The sequence below is a fragment of the Salvelinus alpinus genome, chromosome 23 (assembly GCF_045679555.1).
Source record: "Salvelinus alpinus chromosome 23, SLU_Salpinus.1, whole genome shotgun sequence".
Classification (NCBI taxonomy): Eukaryota; Metazoa; Chordata; class Actinopteri; order Salmoniformes; family Salmonidae; genus Salvelinus; species Salvelinus alpinus.
In genome coordinates this window covers 16,661,358-16,683,632 of record NC_092108.1, presented here as the reverse complement: position 1 = coordinate 16,683,632, position 22,275 = coordinate 16,661,358, and the positions used below count along the sequence as shown (strand labels likewise).

Below are 22,275 nucleotides of genomic sequence, written 5' to 3'. Positions count from 1 at the left end.
AGTGAGTTTGGCAGTGAGAGTTGTGATGCAGTACCTGTAGAGTGAGTTTGGCAGTGAGAGTTGTGATGCAGTACCTGTAGAGTGAGTTTGGCAGTGAGAGTTGTGATGCAGTACCTGTAGAGTGAGTTTGGCAGTGAGAGTTGTGATGCAGTACCTGTAGAGTGAGTTTGGCAGTGAGAGTTGTGATGCAGTACCTGTAGAGTGAGTTTGGCAGTGAGAGTTGTGATGCAGTACCTGTAGAGTGAGTTTGGCAGTGAGAGTTGTGATGCAGTACCTGTAGAGTGAGTTTGGCAGTGAGAGTTGTGATGCAGTACCTGTAGAGTGAGTTTGGCAGTGAGAGTTGTGATGCAGTACCTGTAGAGTGAGTTTGGCAGTGAGAGTTGTGATGCAGTACCTGTAGAGTGAGTTTGGCAGTGAGAGTTGTGATGCAGTACCTGTAGAGTGAGTTTGGCAGTGAGAGTTGTGATGCAGTACCTGTAGAGTGAGTTTGGCAGTGAGAGTTGTGATGCAGTACCTGTAGAGTGAGTTTGGCAGTGAGAGTTGTGATGCAGTACCTGTAGAGTGAGTTTGGCAGTGAGAGTTGTGATGCAGTACCTGTAGAGTGAGTTTGGCAGTGAGAGTTGTGATGCAGTACCTGTAGAGTGAGTTTGGCAGTGAGAGTTGTGATGCAGTACCTGTAGAGTGAGTTTGGCAGTGAGAGTTGTGATGCAGTACCTGTAGAGTGAGTTTGGCAGTGAGAGTTGTGATGCAGTACCTGTAGAGTGAGTTTGGCAGTGAGAGTTGTGATGCAGTACCTGTAGAGTGAGTTTGGCAGTGAGAGTTGTGATGCAGTACCTGTAGAGTGAGTTTGGCAGTGAGAGTTGTGATGCAGTACCTGTAGAGTGAGTTTGGCAGTGAGAGTTGTGATGCAGTACCTGTAGAGTGAGTTTGGCAGTGAGAGTTGTGATGCAGTACCTGTAGAGTGAGTTTGGCAGTGAGAGTTGTGATGCAGTACCTGTAGAGTGAGTTTGGCAGTGAGAGTTGTGATGCAGTACCTGTAGAGTGAGTTTGGCAGTGAGAGTTGTGATGCAGTACCTGTAGAGTGAGTTTGGCAGTGAGAGTTGTGATGCAGTACCTGTAGAGTGAGTTTGGCAGTGAGAGTTGTGATGCAGTACCTGTAGAGTGAGTTTGGCAGTGAGAGTTGTGATGCAGTACCTGTAGAGTGAGTTTGGCAGTGATACACTCCTTCTTGCCCTGTTCACTGAGGGTGAGAACACCAGTGGACTCGTAGTCATGGTCCTCGCTGGAACGTGTGGAGAAGGTCACTCTGGGGGGAAGACCCTTCTTCCTACGCTCCGCATCCGCTTCAAAGGAGTACGCCACCGCTGTGGAGGGGAGAGAGAAAGAGACAGAGCGAGATAGAGAGAGAGAGCGAGAGACAGAGAGATAGAGAGAGACAGAGAGAGCAAAAGAGAGAGAGGGGGAAGTGAGAAGAGAGAAAGGTAGAGAAAGAGAGGGACAGTTACTATTGCATACTGATCTAAAGCATTAAAAGCCCATTGAATTATTTATTTTGAAATCATAACACAAAAGGTGTTGTCTTACTCAGTTTGGGGTTGTAGGATTTAGGGTTGGCTGTGTAGAAGAAGCAGGCCTCTACCTCCAAGCTGGGAACACAAAGTCATGAGTATTTATGAATATGGTTTAAATTGTTTATACTTTTCCATATGCAGATGAACAGCACACACACAGCAATCTTACCAAATGTTGTTGCCACAGTTCTTCTTAGTTGGATCAATCTCCTTTGGCGTTGTCTTGACAACCTTCTGGATGTTGATGACTGGCCGAGCTCTGGAGTAACATCACAGGGTCACAGTGTCAAATGTTTAAAGGTCAAGAAAGTGGCCCAAAAAAAAGTATAACAAATGGAATGTATTTAAAACAAAACATTGTGGGGTAGATGACTAATAGATGATCAATTGCCATGGTTACCGGTAGACAAACACAGAGTCGGAGAGGGACCCTATGGCCAGGTCAGGGTAGGAGTTCTTGTCCAGGTCCATGTTACCAGCTAGAGAATAACCAAACAACCTCGTCTTCCATGGCACCCCTGACAACACCTGTGCCGGTTTGATGTTGATGCCCTGAGCTGAGCCGTGGTAGATGAACACCTTCCCTGACCCACTGTCATCATATGGTGCTCCCACAGCGATGTCTGACAGAGAGAGAGAGTCAGGATTACACACTGTCATCATATGGTGCTCCCACAGCAATGTCTGGCAGAGAGAGAGAGTCAGGATTACACACTGTCTACATACACACACAAAGGCAAAGACAGACATGTGTATACACACACACACATAGCTGCATTTTTAGGATTTCCACATATGAGGAACATGTTTCAACAGGGTCTGAAAAAAGGGCCTTTTAGAAACACATGTCATGCAGTTCTACTTCATAGACATGTTTGAAGACATTAGCTAATTATTATTTTTTAACACACAAATGGCCAAATGCAGGCTACTGTGCAACTCACTTTTCAGGTAGGATGCAATTTATAATCATTTGTTTCATTATTATTATTATTGAATATCATTGTTATTTTTGTAGGCCTATTCATTAATCTAAACCAGTTATTTAAATATTCAAAACGTGTTTTGTTTCATTCTGTTGAGACATTTTTGTTGGCTAAATGAAGTTCGATCTGTGTTTTCAATTGTATGCTCCTTATTTAGCTTAAGATATATCAGTAGGCCTTTTGTAAAATAAATATCATTAGTCTATTTCTGTCATTTGGGTATGTTATGCTCTAGCCTTTCTTGTTAATACAGTTTAGAAGCTTTGGTGAAGGTTTGGTGTGGTTATTAGCCTGTTATACTGCAGGCCTATGACGGCAACTCACTCCGACAGTTGAACTTGAGGTGAGGAAGAATGTTTTAGGCCCACATTAGCTAATTATTCTTATTCTTATAATCTAACAATATAATACTTAGATTTTTTATTTTTTTATTCTGATTTAAAAAATTACGAATAAGCCTCCTTTAGCCTCGTTCTGTATGCCTATATATCTGTGTGCTCGATATTTAGTTTGAGATGGGTTATAAGTAGGCCTTTTGTAAAATAAATATCATTAGCCTATTGTTGTAATTTGTAAGGTTAAGTAGGCACTAGCCTGTCTTGTTTAAAGCAGTTTACAAGTGTTTTGTTTCATTCTGTTTCATTTTGTTGGGCCAAATTAAGTTCCAACTGTAAACTAATGTTGTGTTTGCTGAGATATAATACCCTGCTTTTATTTCCCCTATAAACAATGTATTGACATTCATTTAAGGTGAGGGAGAATGTTTTTGGCCTACCAGAGTTACTTCCATAATCTAACAATATAATGCTTATCTTTATAAAAATAATATTATGATCGAAAGATAATGAATTTGCCTCCTTCTGTATGCCTATATCTGTATAGCAGACGCAGTAGCCTACTGTATCTGGCAAAGCTAAAGAACAGCATGTTGGTGTTGTTTGGATATGCTACACATCGAAACACAACGAATAGTGTTTTAAAAATGTGTTCTAGGCTGCTTGTAAGGATGTAATGTGGCTCATTTGGCCAACATCCCTGGTTTATTGATGGCGCTGGCTGTGTGGGTGGACACCCTAATGGGTTATGCACTCAACACATATGGATGACAGGTACATTTCTCAAATGTCTGATGAATGAAAATCTTCCCAGTCATTTGTCCGGTGCCAAACGTTCCTAACAGAAACCCTGATATATGGTGTATAGTGTGTATAGTATAGGCTACAGTAGGCTACAAAATAAACTTTCCAGTGACACTGACTCACCCAATGATGAAGATGAAGTCAGCATAGTCTACTCACCGGTGATAGCCGATGCACTTGTGCCAATATCTCAAGATAAGTTGCTGTTCACTCAGAATTGCTCAAAAAGTTGTTGAGAAAAAAATAGTTAGCTTCTACAGAAATATTAGTCTTCTCTTTCCAGCAGTAGGCATTTGCTTTCAAAACGGTAGACCCACGTTTTTCTCACGATTGTATTTTGAAATTTGTGAAAGGCAAACTGACAGCCGCAACCAACCATAGAAATATAACACATAGATGGCAGTCCCCATTCAAGTCAGGACTGCATCCGATGTTGGTGTACCAGTGAGTTTAACAGTCAAAGTGGCAGGGTAAGAGGTTCCAAAATCCTACTATGGATTATATCTATGGCCACAACGCAACAAGCTGTTCTATATTTGACCTGTCTGATGCCCAACTTGTGGCCTTCCAGACTGTAAGTGCTTGTGATAAAACTTAATCCACAGCTATTTCTTTTAAATTATGCTCTTCTGTGTTATATTTTGAATTATTTGATTTATGTCTGTTCAGATTGAAATCATTTTGCCAAAATTATTTCAATTTATCAGGGGGTGCTACACCACCCCCAGCAACCATACCTCCCACCGCTATGCATACCCCCCTCACCCTGATAACCGTCCAGGTTGAGATCTCCCAGGTTTTCTACAGCCAATCCGAACATGGAGTCCTGAGGTCCGTCTATCCTGGTGGGCGTGAGCTTACTCCAGACTCCGCCCTTGTTAATATAGGCATAAATAGCTCCGCCCACCTTTCCATCCTTCTCAAAGAACTGAGGGGCTCCCACCACGATATCCTGCCACCTAGAGCAAGAGAGAGACAGAGAGAGAGAGAGATGACTCAGAGAAACGGAGAAAGATGTCGTCTCAACAAGGAACTAACTGTCTCATCTCAAAGATCATCTGAGAGGCTCAAGCCATAATATCCCTCACTGTGGAGAGAGATAACCTGTGATATCCCTCACTGTGGAGAGAAAGAAGCCATGATACCCTCACTGTGGAGAGAGAGAAGCCATGATACCCTCCACTGTGGAGAGAGAGAAGCGATGATACCCTCCACTGTGGAGAGAGAGAAGCCATGATACTCTCCACTGTGGAGAGAGAGAAGCCATGATACTCTCCACTGTGGAGAGAGAGAAGCCATGATACTCTCCACTGTGGAGAGAGAGAAGCCATGATACCCTCACTGTGGAGAGAGAGAAGCCATGATACCCTCCACTGTGGAGAGAGAGAAGCCATGATACCCTCCACTGTGGAGAGAGAGAAGCCATGATACCCTCCACTGTGGAGAGAGAGAAGCCATGATACTCTCCACTGTGGAGAGAGAGAAGCCATGATACTCTCCACTGTGGAGAGAGAGAAGCCATGATACTCTCCACTGTGGAGAGAGAGAAACTGACCATGATATTCTGTCTTTGATGGATAGATGGACAGGGGAAGTGTTGTGTATAGATTTGCATTATTGATGAAGGGAGAAACATTTGAGAAGAGAGAAATTCCATAGGCGGGCATGTTTTTTCACGGGACCTCCTATGTGCAACTATTTTATGGGTGTAATAGTAAAGACCATAGGCAGCTCACGTTTCAAGTTTGGGGAAGCTTGGGGAAGCTTACAATTTCTTCTACCATTTACACCGATCTGCGTGACAGTTATGATTATATTTATATACGCATTTTCGTGGAACAGTTTCATTTCAATAATAACGTTTCTGTTTCTCAAACTCATTGTCATGTGGTTAATCATAAAAATCTGAAGGAAAATGATAAAGAGTCGAAAGTAAAAATGAAGCTAAGGCCAAAAGCACCAGAGTCTGCCATATGGACACATTGATACATGGTGGATCATTGACAGCTCAAGAAATGAGCGCATAAAACTCAGCGATAGCCTACAGTATAGGCCAATGCAGCAGTAGGTCTATAAATCCTCTTAGAGTCTATTGACACACCGGTGCGTCAATCTAAGTAACATGATAAAAAAATCCCCATCAAAATCCGTCAGTTTAAGCTAGAGAATCTGTTTTGTTTTGCTTTGACAGCATCTCAATCCACTGCATCCACCTATATGGGTCTACAGGCAATACGCAAACAGTGAGTTTGACCAACCGAAGTCCCGCCCCTGTGTCTACCTCACATATTTTCCAGTATCCCTTGTGGTGTAAACCCAGAAGAGATGAACATTCTGCTAATTCGCTTCCTACTACTTACAAGCTTCATTTTTGGAACTTTTTTTTTCTAGATTTGATACTCGCAATTATGTCTATGTCTCTGTCCAGTTTTGAGGAGCGTCTGTGCAAACTAATGAGACATACAATAGCCTTTATAACCCTTCGATGTGGTTGTATATTCGGACAAGTGCCCAAAAGACAACAGCTGGAGGGAGATATCATGGATATCACGAAATTTTAACAACGACACTGATGTCAAAGAAACATGGAGAAAGATTTGGGACCGGTATGATCGTAATCTGAAAAAGTTGAAGGAGACGAGGAGTGAGGCTGCCGCTGGTGGGACTGTATTGGCTTCGTGTTCACATGGAAACCATGTATTGATACCATTTCACTTATTCGGCTCCAACTATTACTACGAGCCCGTCCTTCCCAATTAAGGTGCCACCAACCTCCTGTGCATGGTACCATGGATGGTGTCTATTCCTATGTTTCCCGTTTCTCAGGTACGATGTACTTTCACTGGACCATCGATCAGTACTGTGTCTGCTCCGTCGGCTCTCAAGTGAGACAGAGCCCTGGTGATTTTATATTATTCACACATTAGGGTGGTGGGTAATTTACTGTGGTTTTTCTTTGTTGCATGTTTTTATGTTTTATGTTTTTATGTACAAAGGGAAGCCCAGCCGCGAGCTGCCCAGTGACACGAGCCTACAAGACAAGCTTAATGACTTCTATCCACGCTTCGAGGCCAGCAACACTGAAGCATGCATGAGAGCACCAGCTGTTCCGGACGACTGTGTGATCATGCTCTCCGTAGCCGATGTAAGTAAGACCTTTAAACAGGTTAACATTCACAAGGCCGCATGGCCAGACGGATTACCAGGACCTGTACTCCGAGCATGCGCTGACCTAGGGCTGTTGCGGTGACCGTAATAGCGCCACACCAGCCAAATCAGAAATCAGACATTGCCAAATGGGCACTATCCTACATTAATAGGGATCCCTTAACGCTCCAATCCCTTTAGCGGGATCGATTTGACAACATCCAGTGAAATTGCAGAGCGCCAAATTCAAACTACAGAAATATAATTATTCAACATTTACGAAAATATAAGTGTAATATATCAAAATAAAGCACAACTTCTTGTTAATCCAGCCGTGGGGTCAGAATTCAAAAAGTCTTTATGGCGAAAGACCATGTGATTATCTGAGGACAGCGCTCCACATACAAAATGACAACATTCAACTTTTAACAAGGCAGGTGCGACACAAAAGTCAGAAATAGCCATATAATAAATGCCTTAACTTTGAAGATCTTCATCTTTTTGCAATCTCAAATGTCTCGGTGACACAATGAATGGTCGTTTTGTTCGATAAATTCCCTCTTTATATCCCCGAAATATCCATTTATTTGGCGCGTTTATTCAGAAATACACCGGTTCCAACTCGCCCAACATGACTACAAATTATCTAATAAGTTACGTGTAAACTTGGTCCAAACATTTCAAACAACGTTCCTAATCCAACCTTAGGTATCCTAAAACATAAATAATCGATAAAATGTAACTTCACTAGGGTAGGGGGGGCAGCATTCGGAATTTTGGATGAAATGCATGCCCAATTTAAACTGCCTGCTTCTCGGGCCCAGAAGATATGATATGCATACAACTGGTGGATTTGGATAGAAAATACTCTAAAGTTTCCAAAACTGTTAAAATAGTGTCTGTGAGTATAATAAAACTGATTTGGCAGACAAAAACCTGAGAAAAATCCATTCAGGAAGTAGTTTATTTTTTGGTTTTGTAGTTTTCTATTCAATACCATTACAGTATCCATTGACTTAGGACTCAAACTGCAGTTTCTATGCCTTCCACTAGATGTCAACAGTCTTTAGAAATAGTTTCAGGCTTGTAATTCTGAAAAATTAGGGAATAAGAGCATTCGGAATGATTGGACGCTAAAGTGTCGCAGAGCTTTTTCATGCGCTCGACAGAGAGAGAGCAATTCTTGTTTACCTTTTAAATTGAAGACGTTATTGTCCGGTTGAAATATGATCGATTATTTAGGCTAATAACAACCTGAGGATTGAATATAAACATCGTTTGACATGTTTCTATGAACTTTACGGACACAATTTGGATTTTTTTGTCTTCCTGTTTTGACTGCGTTTGAGCCTGTGGATTACTGAAGAAAACACGCAAACAAAACGGAGGTTTTTGTATATAAAGAGACTTTATCGAACAAAATAAACATTTATTGAGTAAATTGAGTCTGCTGAGTGCAACCATATGAATATCATCAAAAGTAAGGGATTAATTTTATCTCTATTTCTGACCCTGACTCTGTTCTACTTGGCTGGTTACTGTTTGTAATGAATTGTCTAATGGGCTATGTTCTCAAATAATCGTAAGGTATGCTTTCGACTTAAAGCAAAATCTGACACCGTGGTTGGATTCACAAGACGTTCATCTTTAAACCTATGTAAAATATGTTTTGTTTTCTGAATTTTTATAATGAGTATTTCTGTATTTGAATTTGGCGCCCAGCAATTTCACTGGCTGTTGAAGAGGTGGGACGCTAACGTCCCACATACCCAAGAGAGGTTAAGACAGGTTAATCTGTTTTCAATACCGGAAAAAAACACCACGGAACACGTAACAAAAGACTTGAGCCTTTCAGAGTGACACTCAAAAAGAACAGCCGTACTTCTTAATTTCTCAAAAGAAAAACATCAACCAATTTCTAAAGACTGTTGACATCTAGTGGAAGTCATAGGAACTGCAACCAGGGCCCTTATAAATCAGGATTCCCAAAGAAAACAATGGAAAACACAATGAGCTCAAATTTTTTTTTCCCTGGATGGATTGTGCTCAGGGTTTCGCCTGCCAAATCAATTCTGTTATACTCACAGACATTATTCTAACAATTTTAGAAACTTCAGAGTGTTTTCTATCCAAATTATATGCATATCCTAGCTTCTGGGCCTGAGTAACAGGCAGTTTACTTTGGGCACGCTTTTCATCTGGATGTGAAAATTGTGCCCCCTATCCCTAAGAAGTTTTAACTTGTTTCTCAGAAGTGTAGCAGGTTGTGAACTTTGCAAACAACGTTTCCACTCCGAGAATGAAAACAGTAAATGACTGTAATTAATATGTGCATTAACTTCTCTAGGATAGGGGGCAGCATTTTCACTTTTGGATAAATAGCGTGCCCAATTTCAACTTCCTTCTACTCATCCCCAGAATATAAGATATGCATATCATTAGTAGATTTGGATAGAAAACACTCTGAAGTTTCTAAAACTGTTTGAATCATGTCTGTGAGTATAACAGAACTTATGTAGCAGGCAAAATCATTTTTAGGTCACTGTCTGTTCAATGAGTTTTCATTGGGATACTAGATTTCTAATCAACCTGTCTTTGGAAATTGGTTGAGGTTATTCCTTTGTCCAATGAAGAAGTACGGCCATCTGGAATCAGTGTAACGTTATGTGTAATGTTTGAGAGTTGCGCAAGACTAGAAAAGTAGCGTTAGTTTGTTGTCCTCCTGTATTGAAAACAGATAGACCCGTCTTCAATTTGATCGATTATTAAGGTTTAAAAATACCTAAAGTTGTATTACAAAAGTAGTTTGAAATGTTTTGGCAAAGTTTAGAGGTAATTTTTGAGATATTTTGTAGTGACGTTGCGCAAATTGGAAGCTGTTTTTTTCTAGATCAAACACGCCAAATAAATGGACAATTTGGATATATATGGATGGAATTAATCAAACAAAAGGACCATTTGTGATGTTTATGGGACATATTGGAGTGCCAACAAAAGAAGCTAGAGTCTCCCTCCTGTCCGGAGCAGCCAGAGTGCATTCTGGAGAGAGACGCTGTCACGAGGGGGGGTACTGTCACGACTTCTGCCGAAGTCGGTTCCTCTCCTTGTTCGGGCGTTGTTCGGGCGTTGTTCGGCGGCCATTTAAAGTCATGAGGAGAGTGAACGAGGTATGTTATAGGTTACAGCTTCCTCCTGATTACCGCATTAACCCCTCGTTCCATGTGTCTCTCCTCAGGCCGGTGGTGGCTGGTCCGCTCCAGGAAGCTGAGGTGCAGGAGGTTCCTCCGCCCCCTCTGGACATCGAGGGGGCCCCGGCGTACTCCGTTCGATCCATCCTGGATTCGAGACGTCGGGCGAGGGGCCTTCAATACCTCGTGGACTGGGAGGGGTACGGTCCGGAGGAGAGATGCTGGGTTCCCGGAGGAGGACGTGTTGGACCCTTCTATGCTGTGGGATTTCCACCGTCTGCGCCCGGATCGCCCTGCGCCACATCCTCCGGGTCGTCCCCGAAGCCGGTGTCGGCGCGCTGCTGGAGCCGCTCGTCAAGGGGGGGGTACTGTCACGACTTCTGCCGAAGTCGGTTCCTCTCCTTGTTCGGGCGGTGTTCGGCGGATGACGTCACCGGTCTTCTAGCCATCATCGATCTATTTTTCATGTTCCATTTAGTTTTGTCTTGTTGTCGCACTCACCTGGTTTCAATTCCCTAATTACATGTCGTATATGTTCCCTCTGTTTCCCCCATGTCCTTGTCGGTAATTGTTTATTGTAAGTACGTGTGCTTTATGTGACTGGTGCGATACGGGTGTTGTGCCCATGTGTTTTGTTACTTTTGTATGCCGGTAGTTATGTACATTAAACGGCTCCGGCTATTTACCAAGTTCTGCTCTCCTGCGTTTAACTTCCATGCCACCAGTTACGCACCCCTTGACAGATGCGCCATATCTTCGCCTCACACCCCTCTCCTCCTCGTTGCAATTTTTTTATTATACTCAAGACACATTATCTAACACAGATTTGAGATGCTTTTCACTGACAGCCGCAACTCAATCGGCTAGGTATATTGCCATTCACAATACCCAAATTGCGGGATTGCCAAATAAGCATAGCCTTACACACTTGTGATTTGAAACAATCCACAGGTATTTTTAAAAACAAGCTAATGAGCCTCTGTGGCTAAGTCATGCTCTCTGGTGAACTATTTTGAATGTTTTTACTTAGAACGTAGTTAGACCGTAATTATATAAATCAATTTACTTAAGGGGAAGCCATTAACCTAACAGTGCACTGTGTACCCTGCCAACTTTCTTTTTAAATTCGCAAGAGTCTGAAACCAAAGATCTGTATATAATAACAAGATGCTCATGTTTCCGCCCTAACAATGGGAGTTGTTGTCCCAAAGGCGGGAAGGCAGGCGACAAACTTGGGTCTGCATATTATGCCCATAAAAACGCATTGGACTTGTTCTGGACAGATTTTGGAGAGAGTAAGCCCTCTCACTTCACCTCTTCCTCTCTGCTGAAACTAACAAGTGAAACAGCGCCCCTCTGTCTTACTATATGTAGCCCGTGTATCTGATTCTGTCTGGTCAGAAAAAGTATGACATGCCATACTCTTCTACACATACTGAGACAGAGGGGCGCTGTTTCGCTCGCTCGCTCGGATGCTTTATCTGAGATTGAAGCTTCTTTCTGTCTGCGCGAGTCTCGGTCAAATAAATGATCAATATTCAATATGTTATTTGGACAGGCAAGGAGGTACGGTAGGGCAGACCAGGCCCCCTAAGCCCCGCCCATTACGCCGGCCCTGGGAATAGTATCATGGTCTTGTCTTCTCATACCCGTCTCCAGTGAGATCCACCACAGCGAGGTCGTAGCCGAACGATGAGGCTAACCCCTCCCCTTCCAGGATGTACTCTGGTGACAGCATGGAGGACTCATCGGACTCCTTCTTTAGTAACACCACCTCTCCGCTGTGATGGGCTCTCGGAGCCCCTGCAACCACTGTCAGCTGACCCTTCTTCGTGATGGCCTTCCCTGAGTCCAGAGAAAAGCCTGATAGGAGAGAGATAATTCACCAATCAATCAATCAATCCGTCAGTCAATGTATGTCCACATAGATACAGACATGTTTCAGGTGAGATGGTGCTTTACTAAATGTTTGATGCACTGCATGGTCACAGATATGGATGGAACACTGACTGAGTTTACACAGGCAGCCCGATTCTGATCTTTTTTCCACTAGTTTGTCTTTCAAATCAGAACTTTTCACATCAGCTCTTTTTCAGAGCTGATCTGTTTGGTCAAAAGACGAATTTATGAAGAAAAGATCAGAATTGGGCTGCCTGTGTAAACGCAGCCAGTGACTGACTGTGGCTGTAGATGTAGATGGACAAGCAATAGAAGATAATGTTATAATAATGTTGTGCTGACCATGCATGACACAACATGAAGGGACCAAACCAAACAGAAACACCAACCCATTCCCAACACGACTGATGACACCAATATGTTGCATCCGGATCGGCCAAAGCTAGGCGCTGTACAGATTCACTGATTTCTCCATCATATAGATCTATTCAAGCCCAGTTGGTTGGAAGTGGATGTGAGTTATAGCTCTGATCATCTACACCACACCTAGCTCAGGTCGATGCTCATGACGAGCACAATGTTCCACTGTGCATGATGATGACTAGGGCACGGAGCGATATTTATTATTGGCTCTGGAGAGCATGATGTCATCACGCAGGTAATCTTACAATTCTAAGTAGCTATTGGCTGTCACATCAGTCTCCATAGCAACCTGGGGAGGAAGTGACTTGTACACAAACGGTTCACGCTGGAGCTGGACACACTGGTCATGAAGAGCACACATTGAGGAGGGAGAGGAGGGAGCCAGAGAGGGATGAGGGGTACCTACCCAGGTAGCTGTTAGGGGGCACAGGGACCAGGTCTGGGTTTAACTGGTTCTCATCGCCCACCTCATAGGGCCCGTCTTTATACGAACGCATCTCCAACAGAGTGCTGTTCTTATGCTCTACTCTCACCATACCTGGAGGGAGGGAGGGAGGGAGGGAGGGAGGGAGGGAGGGAGGGAGGGAGGGAGGGAGGGAGGGAGGGAGGGAGGGAAAAGGAGAAGAATAAATGAGAGGAGGATGAGGATGAGGGACAGGAAAGTGAAGAAAGGGGGGATGGAGATGAGAAGATGAGGACAAAAATCTCAACACAAACATATAATAAATGGAAAAGCGTTTGATAAATAAATAACACGCAATAAATAAATAACACGTGATAAATAAATAACACGTAATAAATAAATAACACAAAATAAATAACACGTAATAAATAAATAACACATAAGAAATAAATAACAGGTAATAAATAAATAACAGGTAATAAATAAATAACACGTGATAAATAAATAACACGTAATAAATAACTAACACGTAATAAATAAATAACACGTAATAAATAACACGTAATAAATACAATATATGAATCATGAGCTGAAAATAAAAGTAAAAAAGTAACGTACATGTTGATGTGACCCTATTGTCGTTTTGCTTCCAGCAGAGGTCACTGTGGTTAATACATTTGAACATGATTGAGAGAGGAAGGGCCCATGCGGACTATGCTAATCTGCCTAACCCTAACCTCTGACCCCTCACCCTAACCCTACCTCTAACACCTGACCCAGACATAACCCTGACCTTATCCCCTAACCTTACCCTGACCCCTAACCCTAACTCTACTTGAACGTTACAGTGCTCACTGTTGCCCCTAGTGGCCGGTTTCCACATCATCTCCCAACGTCCTCAGACATGGACGGACGTCCAATACTGACTTGTATCACGGGTGACATGCCTGTGAATACTGCACTGTTGGGTAGGGCTTGCAAGTTAAGCATTTCACTTTACTTGTGCATGTGACAAATACAACTTGAAACCCTGAAAGTTATCTGATCTTGTCTAGGGTTTTGAATCCAGCAATACACACTCACACTCCACACCCCTACCTTTCCAGTCATATGCTCCAGGAGCTCCAAACACTAGGTATTCATAGTCCCTAGTGAAGGTGGCAGACAGACCCTGTTGGCATGAGCCAAACCTCTCATGGCCGCGTGCCCGCCCCTCACAGAACCTCCAGTTCCCTCCGTCCTCATCAGACCGGGCATTGATTGTCAGGTCCTGGCTCAGCACGTAACACCTTCCTGTGATGTCACGAGACTCCTGTGGCGTGTTCACAAACAGACGCAGCTGGTAGCGGTGGGCACACGTCTGGAGAGATATAGGAGAGGGATTGGTTAATGGAGCTGTCAGTCAAGTCAATGGCCAATCAGTTTGAAAGTGCGCACACACTTACCACAATCTTTCCTCCTGGTCCCTGGCTGTTCACTGTTACACCCATCCACTGGTTCTCCTTGCTCTCAGTATTCAAGTTCTCTACACACACAAAATCATCATAAAATCTTAATCAAATGATTCTGCCAACAGACAATTTCCTTGGAAGGATCTGTGTAGAAAGATGAAGACAGAAAAGAAGTGTGTGTTCAGAGGTGAGCTCACCATTGTTGTCAAACTCCACGCGGTTACAGCTGGAGGAAGTGATGTCACAGTTGTAGAGTCCTCCTGTGACCTTTGACTTCTGACCTCTCAGAGCTTTGGCCCTCGGAGCACCAACCAGCAACCTGTAACAAACACCACAACGCCATGTTTGGATACAGGAAACAAACACGCACACGTGAGACACTGGGCACTGGGCCTTTACTAGTCCTGTATTATCGGACCGCTATAGCCATATGTAGGTCATGTCACGTTCCTGACCTTATTTCCTTTATTTTGTCTTTGTTTAGTATGGTCAGGACGTGAGCTGGGTGGGCATTCTATGTTATGTGTTTCTATGTTGGGTTCTTTTCAATTAGCCTGATATGGTTCTCAATCAGGGGCAGGTGTTTTACGTTTCCTCTGATTGAGAACCATATTAAGGTAGGCTGTTCACACTGTTTGTTTGTGGGTGATTGTTCCTGTGTCAGTGTTTGTGCCACACGGGACTGTTTCGTTTGTGAGTTTGTTCCTGTTCGTGCGTTCTTCGTTGTCTGTAAGTTCTCATGTTCAGGTCTGTTTACATCGTTTGTTATTTTGTAGTTGTTCAAGTGTGCTTCGTGTTCGTCTTTCTTTATTAAACGGATTATGTATTCAACCCACGCTGCATTTTGGTCCGATCCTTGCTCCTCCTCAGACGAGGAGAATGAACGTTACAGGTCAGGGTACATTGATAGGGCGGAGAGACATTTATCTTGTCAGAATATCCATAGTCTTTGTTCCAACTTAACTTGAAGAGGACAGTAGGCCTACCTACTTACAAAAAGTGTATTTACATGTTTTATTTGTTATTATCACCAGATAGGTGCAGTGAAATGTGTCGTTCTGATGAAGATATAAAATATTAGGTAATTTCGTCAAACTTGTGAAGCTTCTGTTTATCAGTTGCTCATTCAACATATTTGCTGCTACTTTACTCAAACTGTTTTAACACTTTCCCTTCCTAACTATTTTACATTCCCTGAGATCAACCAGAAATATTTACAAGGCCAAATATTCCCAGATTTTCATAAAAAGGTATCTTGTTTCTGGGTAGGTGCACATTGGGTCTGGAGGGAGCATCGCTCCGCCACTTCTCATCGCTCCTTTAGTAAAGTCACATACGGATTAATTCGTGTTAGTTTAGTATAAAGTTTCTGTTACACCACCTAATTTCTTATATTTTTGGGGGACATTTCGCTGAATAGTCTAAAAGAAAATCTAATGTGGCCAAAACTCAACTGAACAGCTTACACAACTAGGCAGGGTGTATGTCTGTGCCTGGGTGACTACCTGAGCCCAGGTAATCAAATGACTGCTTTCACACTGATCTCAGAACAATGAGGATCCTTCCTGTTGCCCCCTGCCATACATACATGTACACGCCACAGGAGGTTGGTGCCCTTAACTGGGGAGGACGGGCTCGTGGTAATGGCTGGAGCGGAATCAGTGGAATGTTATTAAATACATCAAACACGTGGTTTCCAGGTGTTTGATGCCATTCCATTCGCTCTGTTCCAGACATGATTATGTCCTCCCCTCAGCAGCCTCCACTGACACACGCACGTGAACATACATTAACAGGAAGTCAGGAGAATAGGCGGAAAGAAGAGGTATCCCCTTAGTCATGCCCCTACTGTAGTCTAAAACATTAGGAGATGAGAACAAATCTGATCCTGAATCAGTGCATAGCAGAAACGTGTACCTTCTCCTTAGACTACGGAGGTCCAGTAAGATTAAAGAGACAGTCAACAGGAACCACCAAAACCGTACATTATCGTGATACTGTATAACTACATACAGTACATAACTAGAATGCAATTACCCAGTTACACAGTAACTGCAGTAAAAGTATATGAAGCAATATTTTATTTGTACATGGTCTCAATTGTTCATTTACCTCTGTGCAATGTAAAGCGTGTGTAGCCCATTACCCAGTAGCCTGCCACTGGTAATTAAAACACAGGGAGTGTGAGAGGGAGACAGGGAGTGTGAGAGAGGGAAACAGGGAGTGTGAGAGAGGGAAACAGGGAGTGTGAGAGAGGGAGACAGGGAGTGTGAGAGGGAGACAGGGAGTGTGAGAGAGGGAAACAGGGAGTGTGAGAGAGGGAGACAGGGAGTGTGAGGGGGAGACAGGGAGTGAGATAGGGAGACATGGAGTGTGAGAGGGAGACAGGGAGTGTGAGAGGGACACAGGGAGTGTGAGAGGGACACAGGGAGTGTGAGAGGCAGACATGGAGTGAGAGAGGGAGACAGGGAGTGTCAGCGGGAGACAGGGAGTGTGAGAGGGAGACAGGGAGTGTGAGAGAGGGAGACAGGGAGTGTGAGAGAGGGAGACAGGGAGTGTGAGAGAGGGAGACAGGGAGTGTGAGAGGGAGACAGGGAGTGTGAGAGGGAGACATGGAGTGTGAGAGGGAGACATGGAGTGTGAGAGGGAGACAGGGAGTGTGAGAGGGAGACAGGGAGTGTCAGAGGGAGACAGGGAGTGTCAGAGGGAGACAGGGAGTGTGAGAGGGAGACAGGGAGTGTCAGAGGGAAACAGGGAGTGTGAGAGAGGGAAACAGAGAGTGTGAGAGAGGGAAACAGGGGGTGTGAGAGGGAGACAGGGAGTGAGAGAGGGAGAAAGGGAGTGTGAGAGGGAGACAGTCAGTGAGAGAGAGAGACAGTCAGTGAGAGAGAGAGACAGGGAGTGTGAGAGGGAGACAGGGAGTGTGAGAGGGAGGCAGGGGGTGTGAGAGGGAGACAGGGAGTGAGAGAGGGAGAAAGGGAGTGAGAGAGGGAGAAAGGGAGTGTGAGAGGGAGACAGTCTGTGAGAGGGAGACAGTCAATGAGAGAGAGAGACAGGGAGTGAGAGAGGGAGACAGGGAGTGTGAGAGGGAGACAGGGAAAGTGAGAGGGACACAGGGAGTGTGAGAGGGACACAGGGAGTGTGAGAGGCAGACATGGAGTGAGAGAGGGAGACAGGGAGTGTCAGCGGGAGACAGGGAGTGTGAGAGGGAGACAGGGAGTGTGAGAGAGGGAGACAGGGAGTGTGAGAGGGAGACAGGGAGTGTGAGAGGGAGACATGGAGTGTGAGAGGGAGACATGGAGTGTGAGAGGGAGACAGGGAGTGTCAGAGGGAGACAGGGAGTGTCAGAGGGAGACAGGGAGTGTGAGAGGGAGACAGGGAGTGTCAGAGGGAAACAGGGAGTGTGAGAGAGGGAAACAGAGAGTGTGAGAGAGGGAAACAGGGGGTGTGAGAGGGAGACAGGGAGTGAGAGAGGAGGAAAGGGAGTGTGAGAGGGAGACAGTCATTGAGAGAGAGAGACAGGGAGTGAGAGAGGGAGACAGGGAGTGTGAGAGGGAGACAGGGAGTGTGAGAGGGAGGCAGGGGGTGTGAGAGGGAGACAGGGAGTGAGAGAGGGAGAAAGGGAGTGTGAGAGGGAGACAGTCAGTGAGAGAGAGAGACAGGGAGTGAGAGAGGGAGACAGGGAGTGTGAGAGGGAGACAGGGAAAGTGAGAGGGAGACAGGGAGTGTGAGAGGGAGGCAGGGAGTGTGAGAGGGAGACAGGGAGTGTGAGAGGGAGACATGGAGTGTGAGAGGGAGACAGGGAGTGTGAGAGGGAGACAGGGAGTGTCAGAGAGAGACATCGAGTGTGAGAGGGAGACATCGAGTGTGAGAGGGAGACAGGGAGTGTCAGAGGGAGACAGGGAGTGTCAGAGGGAGACAGGGAGTGTGAGAGGGGGACAGGGAGTGTCAGAGGGAAACAGGGAGTGTGAGAGAGGGAAACAGGGAGTGTGAGGGGGAGACAGGGAGTGAGATAGGGAGACATGGAGTGTAAGAGGGAGACAGGGAGTGTGAGGGAGACAGGGAGTGTGCGAGGGAGACATGGAGTGTGAGAGGGAAAAAGGGAGTGTGAGAGAGGGAGACAGGGAGTGTGAGGGGGAGACAGGGAGTGAGATAGGGAGACATGGAGTGTAAGAGGGAGACAGGGAGTGTGAGGGAGACAGGGAGTGTGAGAGGGACACAGGGAGTGTGAGAGGCAGACATGGAGTGAGAGAGGGAGACAGGGAGTGTCAGCGGGAAACAGGGAGTGTGAGAGGGAGACAGGGAGTGTGAGAGGGAGACAGGGAGTGTGAGAGGGAGACAGGGAGTGTGAGAGAGGGAGACAGGGAGTGTGAGAGGGAGACAGGGAGTGTGAGAGGGAGACAGGGAGTGTGAGAAGGAGACAGGGAGTGTGAGAGCGAGACATGGAGTGTGAGAGGGAGACAGGGAGTGTGAGAGGGAGACAGGGAGTGTGAGAGGGAGACAGGGAGTGTCAGAGGGAAACAGGGAGTGTGAGAGAGGGAAACAGAGAGTGTGAGAGAGGGAAACAGAGAGTGTGAGAGAGGGAAACAGAGAGTGTGAGAGAGGGAAACAGGGGGTGTGAGAGGGAGAAAGGGAGTGTGAGAGGGAGACAGTCAGTGAGAGAGAGAGACAGGGAGTGAGAGAGGGAGACAGGGAGTGTGAGAGGGAGACAGGGAAAGTGAGAGGGAGACAGGGAGTGTGAGAGGGAGGCAGGGAGTGTGAGAGGGAGACAGGGAGTGTGAGAGGGAGACAGGGAGTGTGAGAGGGAGACATGGAGTGTGAGAGGGAGACAGGGAGTGTGAGAGGGAGACAGGGAGTGTGAGAGAGGGAAACAGGGAGTGTGAGAGAGGGAGACAGGGAGTGTGAGGGGGAGACAGGGAGTGAGATAGGGAGACATGGAGTGTGAGAGGGAGACAGGGAGTGTGAGGGAGACAGGGAGTGTGAGAGGGACACAGGGAGTGTGAGAGGCAGACATGGAGTGAGAGAGGGAGACAGGGAGTGTTAGCGGGAAACAGGGAGTGTGAGAGGGAGACAGGGAGTGTGAGAGGGAGACAGGGAGTGTGAGAGAGGGAGACATGGAGTGTGAGAGGGAGACAGGGAGTGTGAGAGGGAGACAGGGAGTGTGAGAGGGAGACATGGAGTGTGAGAGGGAGACATGGAGTGTGAGAGGGAGACAGGGAGTGTCAGAGGGAGACAGGGAGTGTGAGAGGGAGACAGGGAGTGTGAGAGGGAGACAGGGAGTGTCAGAGGGAAACAGGGAGTGTGAGAGAGGGAAACAGAGAGTGTGAGAGAGGGAAACAGGGGGTGTGAGAGGGAGACAGGGAGTGAGAGAGGGAGAAAGGGAGTGTGAGAGGCAGACAGTCAGTGAGAGAGGGAGACAGGGAGTGTGAGAGGGAGACAGGGAGTGTGAGAGGGAGTCAGGGAAAGTGAGAGGGAGACAGGGAGTGTGAGAGGGAGACAGGGAGTGTGAGAGGGAGGCAGGGAGTGTGAGAGGGAGACAGGGAGTGTGAGAGGGAGACATGGAGTGTGAGAGGGAGACAGGGAGTGTGAGAGGGAGACAGGGAGTGTCAGAGAGAGACATCGAGTGTGAGAGGGAGACAGGGAGTGTGAGAGGGGGACAGGGAGTGTCAGAGGGAAAAAGGGAGTGTGAGAGAGGGAAACAGAGAGTGTGAGAGAGGGAAACAGGGAGTGTGAGAGGGAGACAGGGAGTGAGAGAGGGAGAAAGGGAGTGTGAGAGGGAGACAGTCAGTGAGAGAGAGAGACAGTCAGTGAGAGAGACAGTCAGTGAGAGAGAGAGACAGTCAGTGAGAGAGAGAGACAGGGAGTGAGAGAGGGAGACAGGGAGTGTGAGAGGGAAACAGGGAGTGTGAGAGGGAGACAGGGAAAGTGAGAGGGAGACAGGGAGTGTGAGAGGGAGACAGGGAGTGTGAGAGGGAGACGGGGAGTGTCAGAGGGAGACGGGGAGTGTCAGAGGGAGACGGGGAGTGAGAGAGGGAGACGGGGAGTGTGAGAGGGAAACGGGGAGTGTGAGAGGGAGACGGGGAGTGTGAGAGAGGGAGACGGGGAGTGTGAGAGGGAGACGGGGAGTGTGAGAGGGAGACGGGGAGTGTGAGAGGGAGACGGGGAGTGTGAGAGGGAGACGGGGAGTGTGAGAGGGAGACGGGGAGTGTGAGAGGGAGACGGGGAGTGTGAGAGGGAGACGGGGAGTGTCAGAGGGAGACGGGGAGTGTCAGAGGGAGACAGGGAGTGTGAGAGGGAGACAGGGAGTGTGTGTATTCTACTGATAAACAGCTCACTGCCTTTATGCACCACCGCAGCGTGTTATTAAGCAACAATGGATAAACATCAACAGAACTGTCAGCATATTTCAGTTCCAAATGGATTCCAGAACACTTTACAGAACCCTCATGAAATCCTGAACTATGAAATCCTGAACTATGCCTTCTTAGTGCCAAGTTCTCTACGCTCCAACCCTATGGTCTGTTGTCAGGACTGATATGAACCCAGGGTTACATTCATTACTGTACACCGTAGCATAGCAATGTGCATAAAATAATAAAACAAGTGTTTCTTATTGGACAAGTTCAGGTAGTCCCTCAATGTTTCAGTCCATTTTTTTCTCCATTTGGTACCTAGTTTAAACAACCCAGGTCTGTGTATCGGAGACTGACTGACTGACTGTGTGTGTGTTTGGTGCCCAGTTGTAAAGGTTATTTATGTCCGTAGCATTCCTTCAGACATCCCTCTTCCACTCCTTGGCTTTGATGTTGGCTAACCAGGATCAGCCTGCAGGGGAGAAAGAGGGGCAGATGCAGGGAGAGGTGTGGTTGGGGTAGAAGGTGTGTGTTTATCATAGTAAACGTACAGAGACATTCACCTAGTGCCATGACTCTGAACTAACCTTTGAACTCTAACCCTACTGCTAAAACCTATCTACAGTATCTAGGATCTGAGAGATCAAAGAGTGCTGGACATAGGAACCTCACAGCTCTACACACTAGACCTCTGTCTGTAGAACATGCTGGAATAGATTCTCTCTCTCTCTCTCACACACACACACACACACACACACACACAATATCTCAGTCTATTTGTCATACGCTTTCACTCACCCCCCCCTCCCCTCTATCTCATTCTTTCAGTAACTCTCTCTCTCATTCTTTCAGTAACTCTCTCTCATTGTTTCAGTAACTCTCTCTCATTGTTTCAGTAACTCTCTCTCTCATTGTTTCAGTAACTCTCTCATTGTTTCAGTAACTCTCTCTCTCATTGTTTCAGTAACTCTCTCATTCTTTCAGTAACTCTCATTCTTTCAGTAACTCTCTCATTCCTCCAGTAACTCTCTCATCTCTCTCGATTTTTCAGTAACTCTCATTCTTTCAGCAACTCTCTCTCTCTCGCTCTCTCTCTCTCATACATAGAGCAGAGTTCTGACAGACTTTGGAACATAACATATACACATGCGCTCCAGATCCCTTGCACATCAGCATGTACCTGAGACACACACACCTTGCAAGCCAGTTCCTCCCTTGCCTGCAGGTATCTAAAACACACTTACGCAAACACACACCTTTAGGGCATAGAACTGTAAATGAGTCAGGTTGGCAGATCTTGGCGTGCCTGTCGGGCGTGGCACAGGTGTATGACTCACATTTCACACACACCCTGGATGCAGGAAACACTTCCAGGGAACACCTTAACTGGCTTGCCTACTTCGTTTTTAACAATCACTTTGGTACTAATTTCAGAACCTTGTGTTCATTTTTCAAAACTCTAGACACAAAACTCAAAACGGTCATCACTTGTAACTGTCACGATCGTCTTTAGGTGAAAGAGAGGACCAAGGCGCAGCGGGATATAAATACATGTTCACTTTATTAGAAGATGAAAACGAACACGAACACAAACTAGACAAAACAACAAACGACCGTGAAGCTACAAAACGAAAGTGCAGACACAAGCTACTAACGTCAAACATAGACAATTACCCACAACCTACCTAATGCCTATGGCTGCCTTAAATATGGCT

At 45.8% G+C, this 22,275-nt stretch overlaps 1 protein-coding gene across 1 annotated transcript in view; it reads right to left on the bottom strand.

The window, feature by feature from the left end:
• LOC139550366 (integrin alpha-6-like) overlaps positions 1 to 22,275 on the bottom strand; it is a 36,953-nt gene that overhangs the window by 8,217 nt on the left and 6,461 nt on the right. The window contains exons 2-11 of the mRNA XM_071361226.1: positions 14,405 to 14,526; positions 14,202 to 14,281; positions 13,855 to 14,116; positions 12,760 to 12,891; positions 11,681 to 11,894; positions 4,462 to 4,655; positions 1,972 to 2,194; positions 1,741 to 1,830; positions 1,585 to 1,646; positions 1,195 to 1,364 (exon numbers count right to left, since the gene is read on the bottom strand). Of these exons, the coding sequence (XP_071217327.1) occupies positions 1,195 to 1,364; positions 1,585 to 1,646; positions 1,741 to 1,830; positions 1,972 to 2,194; positions 4,462 to 4,655; positions 11,681 to 11,894; positions 12,760 to 12,891; positions 13,855 to 14,116; positions 14,202 to 14,281; positions 14,405 to 14,526 (1,549 nt within the window). The remainder of the gene's footprint in view (positions 1 to 1,194; positions 1,365 to 1,584; positions 1,647 to 1,740; positions 1,831 to 1,971; positions 2,195 to 4,461; positions 4,656 to 11,680; positions 11,895 to 12,759; positions 12,892 to 13,854; positions 14,117 to 14,201; positions 14,282 to 14,404; positions 14,527 to 22,275) is intronic.